At 51.1% G+C, this 16197-nt stretch overlaps 1 protein-coding gene across 4 annotated transcripts in view; it reads right to left on the minus strand.

The window, feature by feature from the left end:
* The window catches only part of TRPM8 (transient receptor potential cation channel subfamily M member 8), a 134663-nt gene that overhangs the window by 30858 nt on the left and 87608 nt on the right, over window positions 1-16197 (minus strand). For all 4 annotated transcript variants that reach the window (XR_008998131.1, XR_005033032.2, XR_005033033.2 and 1 more), the window contains exons 16-21: window positions 14011-14123; window positions 13371-13587; window positions 7572-7663; window positions 6177-6318; window positions 4997-5168; window positions 3111-3288 (exon numbers count right to left, since the gene is read on the minus strand). Coding sequence is in view for 1 of the 4 variants with exons in the window: in XM_036927211.2 (XP_036783106.1) it covers window positions 3111-3288; window positions 4997-5168; window positions 6177-6318; window positions 7572-7663; window positions 13371-13587; window positions 14011-14123 (914 nt within the window). In the remaining 3 variants the exon portion in view is untranslated. The remainder of the gene's footprint in view (window positions 1-3110; window positions 3289-4996; window positions 5169-6176; window positions 6319-7571; window positions 7664-13370; window positions 13588-14010; window positions 14124-16197) is intronic.

Consider the following 16197-nt stretch of genomic DNA (forward strand, 5'->3'; position numbering starts at 1 on the left):
TAAGCTATTGCTATTATTATACTCTCTGCTCACTTTTTCTTCTTTTCACCCCATTCAATAGTCTCCCTTGGGCTGTCGAAATAGCACCCAAATCTTTAGTCCATACCTGGTGACTATTTTCTTTTTTTCTACTTTCTGCATATTCATAATGAATATATAGTATTCCTAAATTTAAAAAAATATTCTATTCTTAGAAATCATCCTAGATTAGAACATGTTTAATAAGTTCTTTTCCAAAGAAAGACACAGGGTGGGTTTACCATCAGGACACAGCGCCCGTAAGCAGCACAGCTCTGTGTTAAGATGACCCAGAGTCAGGAACGGCTTTAAGTTCACTTCATGCTCTGCCAAGCCACACAGGGCCTGTGGTCGGTAATTTTCATGTAGGATAATTATAGATGTTTACAGCCATTCCCTTTCCCCTTTGAACACCATCTAGATAGCACTCCAATACTGCTTTAAAATTCCCAAGAGTACATTTATGTTACAGTTCAGAAGGTTGCCATTGTGTACGGCTAAGCTTTTACATGAATATTCTGATGTGGTGCCAGACAGGGGTCACAGCACGGCTGTCGGCTCAGAGGAAGCCCAGAACCATCCCACCCGTCAGAAACCGTGCTCAGATTTAGCCCAAGGATGGCAAGGGGACCCCTCAAGCTGCTCTCAAGTTCCCAAATGGGCACGAACAGAGAAAAGGCCTCTGGCTTAACCCAGACCGATCTGAGTGGCCCCCAAGGGAAGGCATGGCCCTAAGTTGTCCCACGTGACCACTGAGTGGGGCTGCAGTGGGTGGGGCACCATGGCCCCCGCCTCGTGGAGGGGAGAACCGTGCTTGAGCTCTGGATGGTCTAGGCCAGCCGGCAGCAGTGGGGCCAGGGCCGTAGACCCGAAGCTGCCAGCATCCATTTCCCTGACCTGAGAATGACAGGCTGGCTCCAGCCCCTCCTGCCTCCAGCTTCGATCGTTTCATGGCTCTGATGCCGATAATGGATGACACGTGTGCCTGGCTCCTGGGAAATGGCTTCTGTGAACAGCTCATAGCACACAGAGTCAGGAAAGTGCTACATAAAAGCTCTACTCTGTGCCTCACGGAGATTTACTGAATTGGCATAGCTCAAAGGTCCTGGCACGGGAGCTGTTGGCACCTTCCGTTTAATCTCTGTAGAAATTATACTCATGGTCAGTTTTCACAGGGACTATCCAGTGTTCAATGCAAAGGGTGGTCAGATATGTTGTCACTGCAAATATGACCCCAAACCATCCCGTTTCCTCCCCACTCTCACTTCAGGTTTGGGGACTGGTCCCCCCTTCCCTGCTCTCACGTGGACACACCATCACCCATCACCTGCCACCTTCCCTGTAAGCTCAGACTTGGGGACCTCTGGCTGCATCCTGTGAACGACACAGGCCTCCTGTCCTTCCCTGGCCACCAGTTAGGAGCGGTGACAGAAAAGGTTACACCTTCCTTCCTTAAGGCCTCATGAGACAAACACCCATGCAATCTTCGTGACCCAGGCGCCAGTCACAGAGCAGGTATTATCCAACTACATGATGAATCCTTTGCTGATCTGTTATTCACCATTGATGCTTCTCAGCAAATAACAGACCTGGAAGCTGAGTTCCTAACCGATAACTGAATAACAAATGAGACATGGGAAAGAACCCTGTCCTTATTGCTCATCCAGCAAAACTACAAAGTGCCAGGTGCTGAGAGAGGCACAATCTCCATCCCCCAGAGCTTACCGTCCAGACGGACAGAAGGTTGTCACTGTGCAAGGCGCCCATGGATAAAAGTGGGAAAGACATCTCTACAAAAAGTGGGAAGGACATCAGGAAGCGTCAGGCAAAAGATGGTGCCTGGCTCCTTAAAGGGCAACCAGGAATGGGGCAGGAGATGGTCGAGATGGAACCGGGAATCCCGACAGAGGGACCAGCGTTGGCCAAAGCACCAGGCATGACAGGTCACCCTGCTCAGGGATGGACACCTGGCAGCCTGCTGGGGACAGGGCAGCAGGGCTCACGCCTGAAGCCACGGTCAAAGGCCAGGTCACGGATGGCCTTAGGGAGGAGGCCAGGCCCCTGAAAATTTCCATGAAAGTGATGGGAAAATACCAAAATCCCTCCAGATTGTTAAACAATGACATTTCCGAAACATCACTGCGGCCACAGCGTAGAAGCTGGACAAAGCAGAAGCTCTTTCTGTGTAAGGAGGTGAAAGCCTTCGTTCACCGCGTGCGGACACTCCCCCCATTCTGTCATTTGTCATGTAGCTTCATGTAGGATGTCCTCTACTGCCAACCCTTGTTTTATGAAATCAAATATGCTTTTCTTGTCTGTCATAGTTTCCTGGTTTCTGGTTTTGCTAGGGTTTCTCTTCTACCCCAAAGATTAAGAAGTGACTGTTTAGGCTGTATTTTATTGCCAAGTTGCCTGTCTGTCTGTACCAGGATTCGTGTATTCAAAACGACTACCTACCTTAAAGCAACAGCATAAAACTAAAGTACTCCCCTGAAACTACTACACGGGCTGATGGGAAATGCGAAACACGATTTTCTAAGCGTATTAAGGAAAATCGCCCCAGGCAATGAACTATCTCAGAGTCGCCAGGTACTCTTCCTGAACCCCGCCAGGTGTAAGTCCGCGGAGGAGTCACACTCCTGCCTCTGCTTTTCTGATTTGTATTTAAACTGAAAGTTTTTAAGCAGCAATTAACTCAAGGCTGAGTCTTTTAAACCCTAGAAGCCACACCTCGAACTGCATAGGAAATAAGAGCCTTTTGGATGAGTCGAACTGCACAGACTCACCATCATACCAATGTCACAGCGCTTGGGGAGACTGTTAAGGGGATGCTGAATATCGGGGTTTGAACGTACTGGATGGGGTTACAGGTGCTTGTCTCTGGTGTCTAATAGAAACTTACAGCACGGCTAATAGGGACGCACTGCACTTTTAATGTAGTCCCTTTAGCCCCCACTCCCTCCAGACCACCAGCTGTAACATAAGCTTCTCCAGGGTAAACCTTTGTAGCTCTGCCCCAAGCTCCTCCAGCCCTGCCCGGCGTGGGGCCCGGCCTGGCATGGACACCCGTGACCTTGTGGCCGAGCACATACCCGAACATGGCGACCAGCAGGTTGACCAGCAGGATGTTGGTGGAGAGCATGTAGATGCACACCAGGGGGATGGTGATCCACTCGGGGAAGCGCGGCAGGCTCTGCTCGTCCAGCTCCACACACAGCGGCTTGGACTCGTTCCCAGTGAAGGTGCAGTGGGAGAAGTCGTACGTGGTGCCTAAGGATGTAGAAATCAGAAGGCTAAGTGAGGGCCCACAGGAGAGGATGGTCCACAGCTGCCGTGGGGACACAGCGATGATCATGTAATGTGCTGGGCACTGTTAGAATCCCGTGTTCATCCACTCAGTATTTACTGAGTAGCTACTAAGTGCCAGGGGCTCCACTGGGAATGGAGGTAAAAGGGAGGGCAATGGAGACAAGGTGCCTGCCCTCGGGGAGCTTCCAGCCTCTTTGGGTAGGTGGATAACAACCACTCAAGTTTAAAATCTCATCCTCTGCGAAGTGTTACAAAGGCCATGCGCATGTGCGAGGTAGACATGAACTGAGGTTGCTCATCCAGAAGAAAGAGCTTCCCCAAGAAAGAAAGTTCTCTGGACAGAGCAGGATGAACAGGAAGCAACCACATGCATGGGGAGAAACGGGTGCCCAGAGCATCCAGAGCAGGAACAGCACATGCAAAGGCCCTGTGGTAGGGGGTTGGAGGATCGGTGGAAATGAGAGAACAGGATGTGCAGTGACCAGACGTGACCGTTTTTATCTTTATACTGAAAATAACGGGATCCATTAGGCTGCTTTAAGCAAAGGAATGAGACATCGATTCTCTTTATTAAAGGATCGCATTGGCTGTAGCACAGAACACAGGAGCCACAGGGAACGAGGAGGTCACCACTACGCTATTCAGGCAGGTGATGAGGATGCTTGGGGGAGCGGTGCTGGTGGTGGTGAAAAGTGGTTGGGTTTCAAAGACATGTAGGGACAAAGCTGATGAATTGGAGTGGGGATGAAACCACAGCAGGGTCACGGACACGACACAGGGGCCTCTAAGGCTGCTTCCCAGGGCACACAGCGCACCCATGGCTGGCCAGGATTTGAACCCCACCTGCCACCGTGAGCAGCCTCATGTGAGACGAAACCACCCACACGCACGCTGTCGTGAGCACCAAGTGCGCTCACTTAGGCAAAACGGCGAGTTCAGTGTGCAGATGTGGATAACAGCAACAAGGTGCCTGTCCACCACCGCATGAACATCAAGCTGTTTCTAAGATCCCGGAAAAGGCTGCAGAAGAGGTAGAAAGACTGCACGGGGCCACAGGGATAATCGAGAAAACACCAGACAGCTGAAAAATGCGGCCAACAAGGCAGGAAAATCACAGAGCTCATTTCATCATGACAAGCCCAGGCTACTGTCAGCATGAGGAAGATGCTCTAGAAAGTGCATGCAAAACACTCACCAGTTTGCACACGCCCCACACTTTCCTCATGTGAACTGGGTGTGGGCAAATTCCTGCCGTTTTAGCCTGCCTCCAAAAGACAGTTGGCAGTACACTGACGCAGGAGGTTCCAAAGCAAAATGTTCGATATTGCTCTTTTTGAAATAAATGGGCACCCACTTATACAGCATACAACCCACAACACTCATTACTAAACTAGTGAGGCTTGCTGCTATTGAAAATATGAGAAACACTATTTTTGAAAAGTTTAAAAATTGTGTGCTGACAGGTTGGGCATGGTGTGCAAGGCAGAAGTAAACTCCTGCTCAGCAGCAAAGAAAAGGCTTTGAGGGTCAGTGTTCACTCCCTGGTGTTGGCCCAACCCCAGCCATGTGCTTCTGAGACAGCCAGGCTCAGAGCAGGGAGCTGCACAGGCCGGTTCTGGAAGCAACTGCCTCCTCCCAGCTGTCCCCATCCAGGTCAGGCCTGGCTCACCGTCCACGTCGCTGGGCACCTGGCCAAACATGGCCAGGTATGGCTCATAGATGACCGAGCGGAATATCCACCTCCAGCGGTGCTCATTTTGCCGGAGGATCCCCTGCCTGGCCACACCAAAGGCCACCATCCACACGGCAAAGAGGAACAGGAAGAAGAACACATCGACCATCTGTCGGGAGACGACATGAGAATGGGGGTCAGGAATGCCACGGGCAACTCGGCCAGTCAGCTGGCCGTGGAGAGGGCCCAGGGAACCCAAACCACCAGCATTCATTCTCTAATTTAAAAAACGTCCCTTGTCACCTTTGGGTATTGGAACATCTATTTCCCAGAATTAAAATGGATGCATTTTTGCCTACAGGTCTCCAGACCAGCTTGAGGGCATGAGGGATCTAACCTGGGGCATCTCTCCTTTCCTACATCTCATGAGGCTCACGTTCTCTAAGTGCCTAAATTACTTCCTTAGTTTTTTTTCTTTTTAAGGAAAATAATCCTTATTAGACAAAAGTGCTGTTTAATTTTTTTTAATTCTTTGCACACATAGCATGAGTTCATGGTGACTTGATGCCTCAGCTATGCTTTGAATTAAAACCACAAATTCAAAGAACCTCAGTGTTGGAAAGGAACCTCCAGATGAGCTAACGAAATGGCCATCTGATTTTAAGGACAGAAGCACGGGACGCTTGGGTCATCTGGAAAACAAGCTTAGGAAAGCAACATCGCCAGTGTGTAATTATCTTCCCACGATGTGTCCCTGTGACATGAGCCTGGTAGGGCTCTCCCTACATCTGTATTACTGTCATGAGAACCAAGATTGAAGTTCCAACCCTGGCTGCACTCAGAGCTCTCTGCAGGACCACAGACAAGCTGAACCTCCTTGGACCTGACTGTCCACATCTCTAAAATGGGTGTAAGAGTCCCTATCCTCTGCTCTTTGTGAGTTGTTAAGAGTCATAGGAAAGCACCTGGTCACATACAAAATCTAAGTAGGTCTCTTTATTCACAATGCCCTCAGTTAAGCCTTTTGCTCCTAACACTTGTCTTTTGTTAAATTTTAAGCTGAAAGGAAACCTTACTGACTGAAATGCAACATTCTCTGGACAAAATCCTCCTATCCACAATTCAAGGGACTCTGGGTACCGGGTAAAGGACAACGACAAGCGGTCTTCACTCTTACCATCCTCTGCAACATTATAATCTTGGGTCCTAAATTTCTGCTGACAGTAAAAATGTGGATCAACCTTAGAGTGAATATAATGTAATCCAGGCAAAAAATGACTCGTCCGGAATACAGAGAGGTTTTATTAGAAGACTGGAGCCTAGGGAAAGAAGGGGGACAGAATCTATGAGATAATGACAAAACATCCCAAAGGTTTGTTTATAAAAATCACAAAATGTGAAGAAAGAGCCAAAAGCCAAGGAACCAAGAAAGAGTGTGGGAACAGATCAGGGACACCCCACCACCCATCAGTCACTGAAGACCAGAGGCCATGGTCTTCCTCCCTCCTGGACTCCAGGAGGGGCAAGGATGGCCCACAAAGCGAAGCTTCCAGAGGCCCCAGACACCTGTCCTTCACCCGCAGAAGCAAGGCTGGGAGCCAGTCACACGGCCACCTTCCCGGCTCACGCGGCCTCTGGGATGATCCCAGGCCCCACCCAGCCCGACCACATGGGGCTTGACCCCACCAGACTTCCCCTAAACTTAGCTTAATTATTAGTACTAATGATTAGCTGACCACCTGCTAACACGTTAATTGAAAGCCAGATGTGCCTTCTAACTGGAAGGCTCTAGAAATCATTTCCAACAGTGATTCAAATACTGGGCCGTTAATCCAAGCAGAAAGGGGACTCCTGGGGGAGGAAAATGAGCTGTCGTAGTGTGATCATTCATAAACCATCTCATTCTGGGTAGGTGTAAATATGAATAATCGGGCTTTTCCCACAGGGGCATCATGTGTGCCGCTCAGATACAATGATGACCTTTACCTTGAAGCTGTCTGGGGAAGGTAAGCCTGGAGGGGTGTGGGCACGGGCAGGTGAGCCACAGGTCTGAGCACAACTCAGTTTATCATGTGGAGCACACACTGCTTTTTGCCTTCAACTGTAACTCTAAATTAGTTTTGCTAATCATATGCTCTGGCTCCAGAAAGGAAGAAATGTGCTTGTAATGGAGGGCAGACCCTGTACCCAGCATTCAAGTTGAAGTTCAGTGCATTTTAGATTATGTGGCCCAAAAGGAAAAGTGATGAGATATTTAACATTCTCCTCATTCTCTACTCTCCTCAATTTCTAATTATCTTTCCCTTATTCTGTAAGCAAGGAGAAAACCAGTTGAAGAATCCCTTTTCAATTACAGATGACCAGGCTGGGGGAAGAGAGGACACACAACATCATGCCTACCAAGCTGTATCTCCGAGAAGCAGAGACAATGGTTGTTTGTAATAATCTCCAGTTGGGGGAGGAGGTGAAAGCTTATCTTGGGCTTCAAATGTCACAAAGATCTTCCCTTCACATTTCCACCCAAGAGAATCCAAAACCACCTGAAATTGGGAAAGTGGTGAGTACTACTTACCGAAATGCAATTCCTGCTATGAAGTAAAAGAGCCCAAGCGTGTCCATGACATTCCACAGGTCGGTAAAATAATTCACCCCATTTATGTACCACTGCAACACAGAAAGGGACAGATAGGGGACACAGCAGCTGGGAAACATCAACTGCTTCCAGATTTTTCACATTCGCACATCTTTTTCCAGATCCTCTTTGAGCCAATGATGTGCCAAGTAAGCCCTAGCACACGCCCCAAGCTATTCCAGGGGCACTGGAAAGTAGGTTGCATGCTTGCTGTTCTGTTATTCATGTGCTGCTGACAAAGTCAAGAGAAAGAACTCATGTGTCCTCACTGTTCTTTAAAGATGAACCTGCAGAGGGTGAGTACAAACTGTGTGGGCAAATGTGGAACCAGGGCGACATGTCCAGTGGTGTAAGCTGTGCACTGCCCAACTCTAAAGGGTGTTAGCCATACTGTCATCATGATAGATTTGTGCATTAATTTTCTGGCATCTGGCAATAAAACATCTTGATACAAGGAATCTTCTAAAATCTGTACACAGGTGCTGCATGTGGCACCTGTGAGGACAGATGTGCCCACAGAAATGACTGACACACACACAAGGGCTGTGTGCCTAGGGATCCTTTTATCATGATTTTCATTGCAGCTGTCATGATCTCTCAGAGAAAGCATGCCAGGAGAACACTGAGACAGAGGAGGAAAGGATCATCCATTAGAAGTCTGCGTCTGGATGGTGTCTCCGGTGACCCACACACTGGACGGGGCTGGTTTTAGGGTGGCCACTGGACCCTTTGATCTGTCAGTCCATTCCAAACACATTTACTGAGAGTCCGTGGGACTCCAAACCCCTATGCCAGGCTCCTTGAACACAGACATCAGATTCTCGAACAGTCCACTGGTCCAGATATTTAGAGGCAGACATCTAAGTGAAACATGTTAAGGGTTGGAGGAGAGACAAGACCAAAGGGCCAAGGGAGCTCAGATAATAAGCCACCAGACACTCCTGCGAGGCAGGGAAGCAACCACAAAGGAGCGCCATCAAAGGGACGTGGCAGTTTCCAATTCACTGAATGAACTCGCCACTCTGGGTCCATCTGACATTTACATATTATATTTCCTATTTTGTACCTGAAACCAAGGCCTAGAAATAAAAGCTAGGCAGCCTGCCCAGAGGCAGATGGCCAGCAAGAGGGGGCCTCAGGGCTCTGAACCCAAGCTTCCCCTTCCAGCATTGCACTGCTTTAGACCCCATGGAGATCCTACCACTGTAGCTTTGACAGGGATTCAAGAAACATCATCAGTTTCTCAAGAAGTATCTCCCTTCATTTATTTATAAATACAAATAGCAACTTGAATGGACAAAGGGGGTGAGGACATCACCAAATTGAGCACGGAGGAAATATGAACACCTCCCAGGTCTGACCATGTTCCACTGTGGGATGGCTGAACTCATGGGCTCAGAAATCAAGTCAGGATTCCCACCTGTCCATTTGGGAGGTCCCAGCAACACCGACTACCACCCATCAAGAGCCATTTGTAAGACTAGGGTGGCCAGGACATGCCCCTTCTGTTGCCTGCTCCCCCTTCAAAGTCCCAGTCCGGGAGGCAGGTAGGTGCCCGGCAACTGGGCAGCCCCAGTATGGCTCGGCCTCTGCCCCTGTGACTTTGAGAACCTCGGCCTGAGTGATGGGATAAACCCTAAGTAGATCAATGCTGGTGCTCAAAGGCACCACTGCAGTGAGAAATTTTTTTTTTAATAAATGGAGGCCTTTCTGAATGGAATGCCAGAAATGAGCTGTACTCATATAAAATACCAGGACCGTATTTCATCATGTCTTTCAGATTTGGGGTTCAATGGACCTTAAGGTCGCACAGTGCTTTCCATGAGGACATGATGGAACTTGTCTCCCTTTTACATAAATATCCACAATCTGTTTAATGGACATTTGCACATACAGACTTCCTTGCTTAAAGATTCCAATGTAGCATGTCAACATCTGCCCCCGGGGAAGGAGACAGGAGGAGACACTTAAGAGCACACTTTCTGACACCCGGACACAACCTCAAACAGGTAGCATCCTATTTAGTTTTGTTTTTTTTCTAACAAGTGTGAATTCGGTTAATGAAGACAGCCCCAGGACAGCAGAACTGATTGTTGGAGGAAACTGACCACGTTGAGGATTCCAAAGGCAGGAGTCTGCAGACAAGAGGAGAAACTGCGACCCCTAGTGTCGGATTCCTCTAATGACAAGAATCCTCAAGGCTGTGTTCTGCGGACTGGCTTACTCATAGCTGATCAGCTGGCGAAGATCTCGGAAGGCAAAGCTGGACTTGACCCCACACTTCTAACCCTGAGCACGAGGCGCTTCCCATGCCATTGCTGAATTAAAAGTGGCCATTCAACAGCAATGTTTAAAAAGAAAGAGAAGAAACCTGTAAACAAAGCCATACGTCCTCATCACCCTCAGTCCTATGCATCACCCGTTATAAAATTAAAGGCAGACAGAATAGCCGGGACTCAGCCAGACCTTGGGGGCACTGCTTCCCCCCAGCAGGCCCCAGGAAGGATGCTACCCAGGCACCTGCACAGTCCACTGCCCTCCCTGCTCCCCGAGGTTCCTGACCCCCCATCACGTCCACTCCCACCCAGCGTCCCTGCTCTGTGTCTCTCCTGGGAGACGCTTCACCCTAGACACCTGCCCAGGGTCCTTCTCCAAGTAGAAAGCACTTGTCCTGAGCCTCCTTCCTACATGACCCCAATGAGTGGCTGAGTCATCACATGCACAGACGAACTGGCATGGAGAAGTTTGTGAGCGAAGGGCTTCGAATCTTACTGGTCGACCTCCCAGGTGCTGCTCTCGCCCGCCCACCGGCGGCACCCAGAAACGCCCCTGCCTGTCACCGCTACTGGAGGAAATCTCCATAAGGACACAGCGACTTGCCTTTCCGGTTCCCTGCTCTATCCCCAGTGTTTAGAACAGTGCCTGGAACATAGTGGGTGCTCAGTAAATATTTACTGAACAACAGAAACACACGAATGAAGTATTTAATCTAAGTCAAGAAATCTCCCTGAATCTTCCATCTGGCCAAGCCGCGCCTTCTAAAGCGGAAGTCCCCTCTCTGGGCCCATGACTTCCTTAGATGCCTGGTGGAACCAGACAACGTGTGGACTTTCACAGCAGCTGCTGTGTCTCGATGCAGAGGGGTGGCAGGGTCAGGAGAAACATTTGGGAGCCTGAGTGAGGGACAGCAAGGAGCAGGACCACGTGTTTCACTCTGTATCAACCATTCCAAGAGGCAGCCACGAAGAGCTCCTCTGCTCCAAAGGACGCCCTGGGCCCCTTCACACGGCTCCCGCCCACCTCCCCAGCCACAGCCCGTGAGCGCTCTCTCACCCTCAGTCACGGGGCAGCTCTGCAGTGGCACAAAGACCCTGCCTCATCGATTCGTTTCTCAGAAAACACACACACGCTAGCCAGAAGCATGCACGGCCAGCTCCTGCACTCAACCCTGAGGACCAGGTCTGAACAAGAAGCAAGCGTCTGAACGAGGTCATCTTCATGCCGCTCAATTCGGGGCGGCCACAGAGTACCTGCGAGGACCCTCAGAGCACAAAGCAAGCACCCCGAAGAGCTGCTGCTGCGTGGGACGTACACGGCGCGGCCCCAGGAAGGCCCCGGCTGCATGGTCCTCTCAGTAGCCTCTTGCAGGAGGAAAGATGCCCGTGAAAGGAGAGGAACCAGAAGATCAAAGACACCAAGTAAGTTACCACCAGTCCCTGCCCATTCTTCCCTCCCACCTGCTTCCTCTACGCGCATCTGTGCCTGTGACTTACTTCCTCGTGGGGCCAGGACCTCACTGTTACCTGATTCTATTCGGTGCCACATTGCAGGTGTCAGGCTGGGCACCTGAGATGAAGGAACCAGAACCACGAAGCCTGGTGCTCAAGTTTGCACGAACCCCAGGCCTTTCCTGGCACCTTACAGTGCACCCTGGCCATACCCGCTAAGCCCACAGAGCTCAGGGCCCCTCCGAGTGCCCTGCCAGGAGTCGGAACCGCCCTCCCAGCCCACCGACCTCCATGGACCAGTCCAGACCAGTGGCATGGACGCTGTGGCCAGAAGGGCCTCCCCAGTCCCCCGCGGATGAGAGGGTGACCCCATCCAGGGTGACAGATCCCCCTAGCCTCACCCTTTCATCCCCCTCCTCTGCAAAAGTAAACTGGGAAGCTGTTTCTCCTGGACCTGCCTTTGAAAGGTGGTCAACTGCACCCAAGACGGGGGAAGGAGGAAGCCAGAGCCCAGAACCTGACCACCCCAGTTAGGAGAAGGGAACACGTGTGATGACCTCGTGCAGAGCCAGCCGCTAGGATGACGCTCAGGAGGGTCCTAGGAAACACAGAGCCGGGCCCTGGCTTTCCAGCACCGGCCTGGCCCATTCCTGTTTTAAATGTTGAATCCCCTTCCCTCTTTCTCTGCTTCTGTCAAGCAGGACATTTTTACCCCCTCGCTGCTGATGCACAGTAAGTCATAAAGAGAGCCGGCAAGTCAAGACAGCTGAGAGAAAGACTACGCAGGCGGTATGGGTTCAACTGTGTCCCCCCAAAATTTAGCATTAAGGGCCTAACCTCCATGCACCTGGATGGGCTGTGACCTCATAAGTCAGTGAGTACATGAGGCTCTCAGCAGGCTGATCTCAAGTCCCAGAATCCTCTGCGCCTCAGCAGGACCCTGTCCTGGTGGGGGGTGGGGGGAGTCGCTGGCAGAGAGGCTTGGTCATCTCCCGTGCTCAGCACTGACCTACGCCACTCGCCTTTTTCTTCCTCCACCTTCACCTCACCTCCATCCCCCATCCCCAGTCAGTTGCACCTCCCACCTCCTAGGCAGGGGAAGGCAGAGCCAGGGCCCGGGGCCAGGACTCCTCCCCCATCCTGCCCCTGGCAGACATGCTAACTGACCAGACACTCTCTTGCTGAGAGCCGACAGAGCCTCGGGATCTTTCTCAAACCAGGATGCCTGGAAGCCACAAAAAGCATCTATCAAAGCTGGCATGATAGTTAAAACCGATTTAGCCACTCTGTGAGGTCAGTACAGCTTTCTTTGCCCCTCCAAAGCCCTCCGAGCACTCTTCATAGTATCTCAGAACCTGCAATGGATATGACATTGGGTTTGGGCTCAGAAGGGACAAGAGAAATGACAGCAAGAGAGCTCTCAAACAATTCATAAACTGCTAAGTCAGAAAGGATTTTCTGGAGGACTTTTCATAATGGTTCGGGGACAGCATCTTCCTTCACCATTTATTTATTCAACAGTTACTACCTGAGCAGCTGTTACCTGCCAGGCCTGGGCTAAATATCTGGGTTCAGTACTGGGGAGAGGATGCCAAAAACTGCAGACCCCAGGAAACTGCAGAAAAGCATCATCAGTTAATTCACACAATCTCCCTGAAACCCACAAGAACTTATGTGCCTCCAACCTCATCCCTCTGACACGCTGGCCAGTATGATAGCTCTCAGCTCAAACGTCCTTCCATCTCCCCTGCCACTCACGGTGCCACCCCGCAGGGACGATAACGGCTCCTGACGGCAGGAGTGGGCCTACAGCCCCAGGACAGTCTTCTCTTCAAGCTCATTCCTGGTCCTAAGTAATTCATTTCCGTCTATTAACAGTGATCAGAGAGCAGAGAGTGGGCTCTGTCTGGGAAGTCTCACTGGGGGTGCGGAGACGCCCAAAGCGCACCAGGGACTGAGGGAGGACGACGCCCCCCGAGGGAGGGACGAGGCGTCCACGGGGCCGCCCTACCTGTCTCACTTCATCGCAGAACAGGACCAAGACCAGCACATAGAGGACCAGCTCGGGGGGCTGCGGCACGGGGTGAAAATCCATGAGGAGCACGTAGGCGAAGAGCAGAAGGAAGGCAATGTAGAAGACCACGTTCCAGGAGAAGACCACAAATGGGGAGGTGAAGAACGCCACGTAGGACCACAGCAGCCTCTTGTGCTTGTCCACTGGCTTCCTCCTGCCCGGTAGGTAAGAGGGCCGTCACCACCATGCACACCACCACATGGCAGCCACCCCACTTCCCAGCGTGGATGAACACAGGCCCCCAGCTGCCAGGGGCAGGGCGGGGTCAGAACTGTGCTCTCTGACTGACCCCGCCAACATTCAGGCCTTCACATTTCGTGATCGACAAATGCAAATGCTGCCTCGGATACTGAAGAGACAACTCCACCTCTGCCTGTTTGAAACCAACCCCAGGCAAAGCCAGAGAAGACCCCGGATCTAAATATGCAGGCACTAGAGAGAATGCCATGACCTCCAGGCCTTCTAATCCTTTGCACAAGCACACACACACACACACAGATACACTCACACGCACACATGGGTACATGTACATACACACACACTCACACACACACGGTTATGGGCCTTGGTTTCTTACCTAAACGATACAAAGCCACAGCCAACCAAGGGAATCATAAACAGACACAGGATAATCTTCCAATTCTTGGTGTCCCGGGAAATCTCTCCATACCATTGCTTGGAAAGGAAATTCTGCAGGGAAACAGAGATAAGGACGTGGGTCCTGTTAATGTGATGAAACGCAGGTTGGCACGTGAGCTTTCCTCCCAGCCCTCGCACCTCCCACAGTAAGTAACTCTCTGCATTAGGATCCGGATTCTCTCACATTAATTAAAGGTAAAAAGTCTGTTTGATTTTCAGTCCTTTCTTGGATTCTGTGAACTGTAACATGGAGGTTGTGTGAGTCCAAATTTACTAAACCTACAAATTTCACCCACTCTAATTCTTGTTGTGTAAGTTTAAGAAGCATCTTTTGGCTCCTTCCTCCTCAAGGATTATGAATTCACACACCCACCCAGCACTCCCTGTGGGTCCCCCAGGATTCATTTCTGGAGGCAGACAGGTAACACCCTTGTCAGGAAACTAAAAGAAAGTCACGAAGGGAGAGACCGCTGACATCTCAACATCAATCAGAGCTGACATGCATAATAAAAAAAGCCTTTTCTAAATGCAACCAACCCTGGATAGGTGGGACAGGGTGGTCCCATGAAGGTGGGAATCAGAAAACTCGGGTTGCCTCTGAGAGCCACCGTCAGGTCAAAATGGAAGGACAAGCATAGACAGGACCAGGTCAGAAGAACATACAGCGCTCGAAAAACAGACGGCCCAGTCAGAGGAGGGGCATGGGGGGGAAGTGCTGGCCAGCCTGCCCCTCCAGCACCCAGGTCCCATCCTGAGCTCTGCCACACTCTGCCTGGGCTGCTGCAGCCAGGCCTGTGCGTGGCCCATGAGAGGCAGCCCCCAATAAATGACACAGTGCAGTTTGTGGGTAAATGCCAGCTTTCTCGTGCTCAGATGGGCAACACCGGGACAGGTTCCACACAGTGCCTGGAAGTCCCCAGTGCAGTTGGGCCCAGGGTGTGCACAGCGGCAACTTCCTCCTCGGCACCCTGTGTCTGCTTCCTTCTCTCCCTCCCCACACCTCACTCCTGTCATGAGCTTCTGGGCTCACCTCCAGAACAAAGTACTTGCATTCTAAGCCTTGCTTTGGGGTCTGCTCCTAAGCAGGGAGCAGGGGAGCCAACACAGGCAGGTCACGGCCAGCCTGCCTCCCTACCATGTTCCTCCAGTGGATGAGCTCACCAGGCCATCACTGAGCAGGACCACTAGGCCCCTGGCCACAGAATGCAATCCTGCAGCTCAGGTTCCAGGGCCGCCAGCAACACCTGAACCCACACAGTGCCCGCCTCCAGGAACCAGGGGCTGGCGGTGAGATTCGCCATGAATATTAAGGAACGGCATCTGGTTGAAACTCTGAGGGCTCATTAACTTTGACAGGAGCAAGAGTCAGCCCTCGGCTGAGCCCAAAGCTCTGGGACACCAGCAAGATGGGACTTGGGGCCTAAGAAGCTGCAAACAAAGTGTGGCCCCTACCTCGGCAGCCAGTGCAGCCTCCCAAGCAACCCCAAGTGCAATGCCAGGCGCACTCCACCTGCTACAGGGCAGAGGCTCACACGGCAACATTAGACTCCTCTTCGGGGTTCCTAGCCACAGACGACTGACTGTGCCCATTTAATCTAGCTTAGCTGCAGCAGCAAATGAATTCTTCCATAAACGCTTTGCAAATTATTGGCTGCGTAGTACAATGGAAAGTCGTAAGATGGACAACCAGCATGGAATCAAATCCCAGTTCTGCTGCTTCCTAACAGTGTGACCTGGAGAATGTGCCGGGACTTCTCTGCGCTTTGAGTCCTCCTCAGTAAAATGGGATGACGTCTGCCTCACGCACGCCATGAAGACGACATGCAGTCACGTGCATCACGGGTGTGGCAGACAAGCGTTAGTCTCTTTCCCGCCCCCACCTCACACCCAGCCCCATCCAACTGGACAGTCTCCCCTCTGCAACCTGAGATGTCAGTGCAAAGCACTAGTCATTTAATCCAGTGCAGAAAACCTCTACCCTGGCTTTACCCACTTCACACCAGTTTCTCTACTGCTATTAGTACTAACAGTGACCATGACAGCACCAGAGAACATAAAAGGTTGGCACTTTTCACACGTTATCTCATTGCATCCTCACAGCAACCCTTCCTCTTACCCCTACTAT

Source organism: Manis pentadactyla, chromosome 6 (assembly GCF_030020395.1).
Source record: "Manis pentadactyla isolate mManPen7 chromosome 6, mManPen7.hap1, whole genome shotgun sequence".
In the NCBI taxonomy this organism is placed as follows: domain Eukaryota; kingdom Metazoa; phylum Chordata; class Mammalia; order Pholidota; family Manidae; genus Manis; species Manis pentadactyla.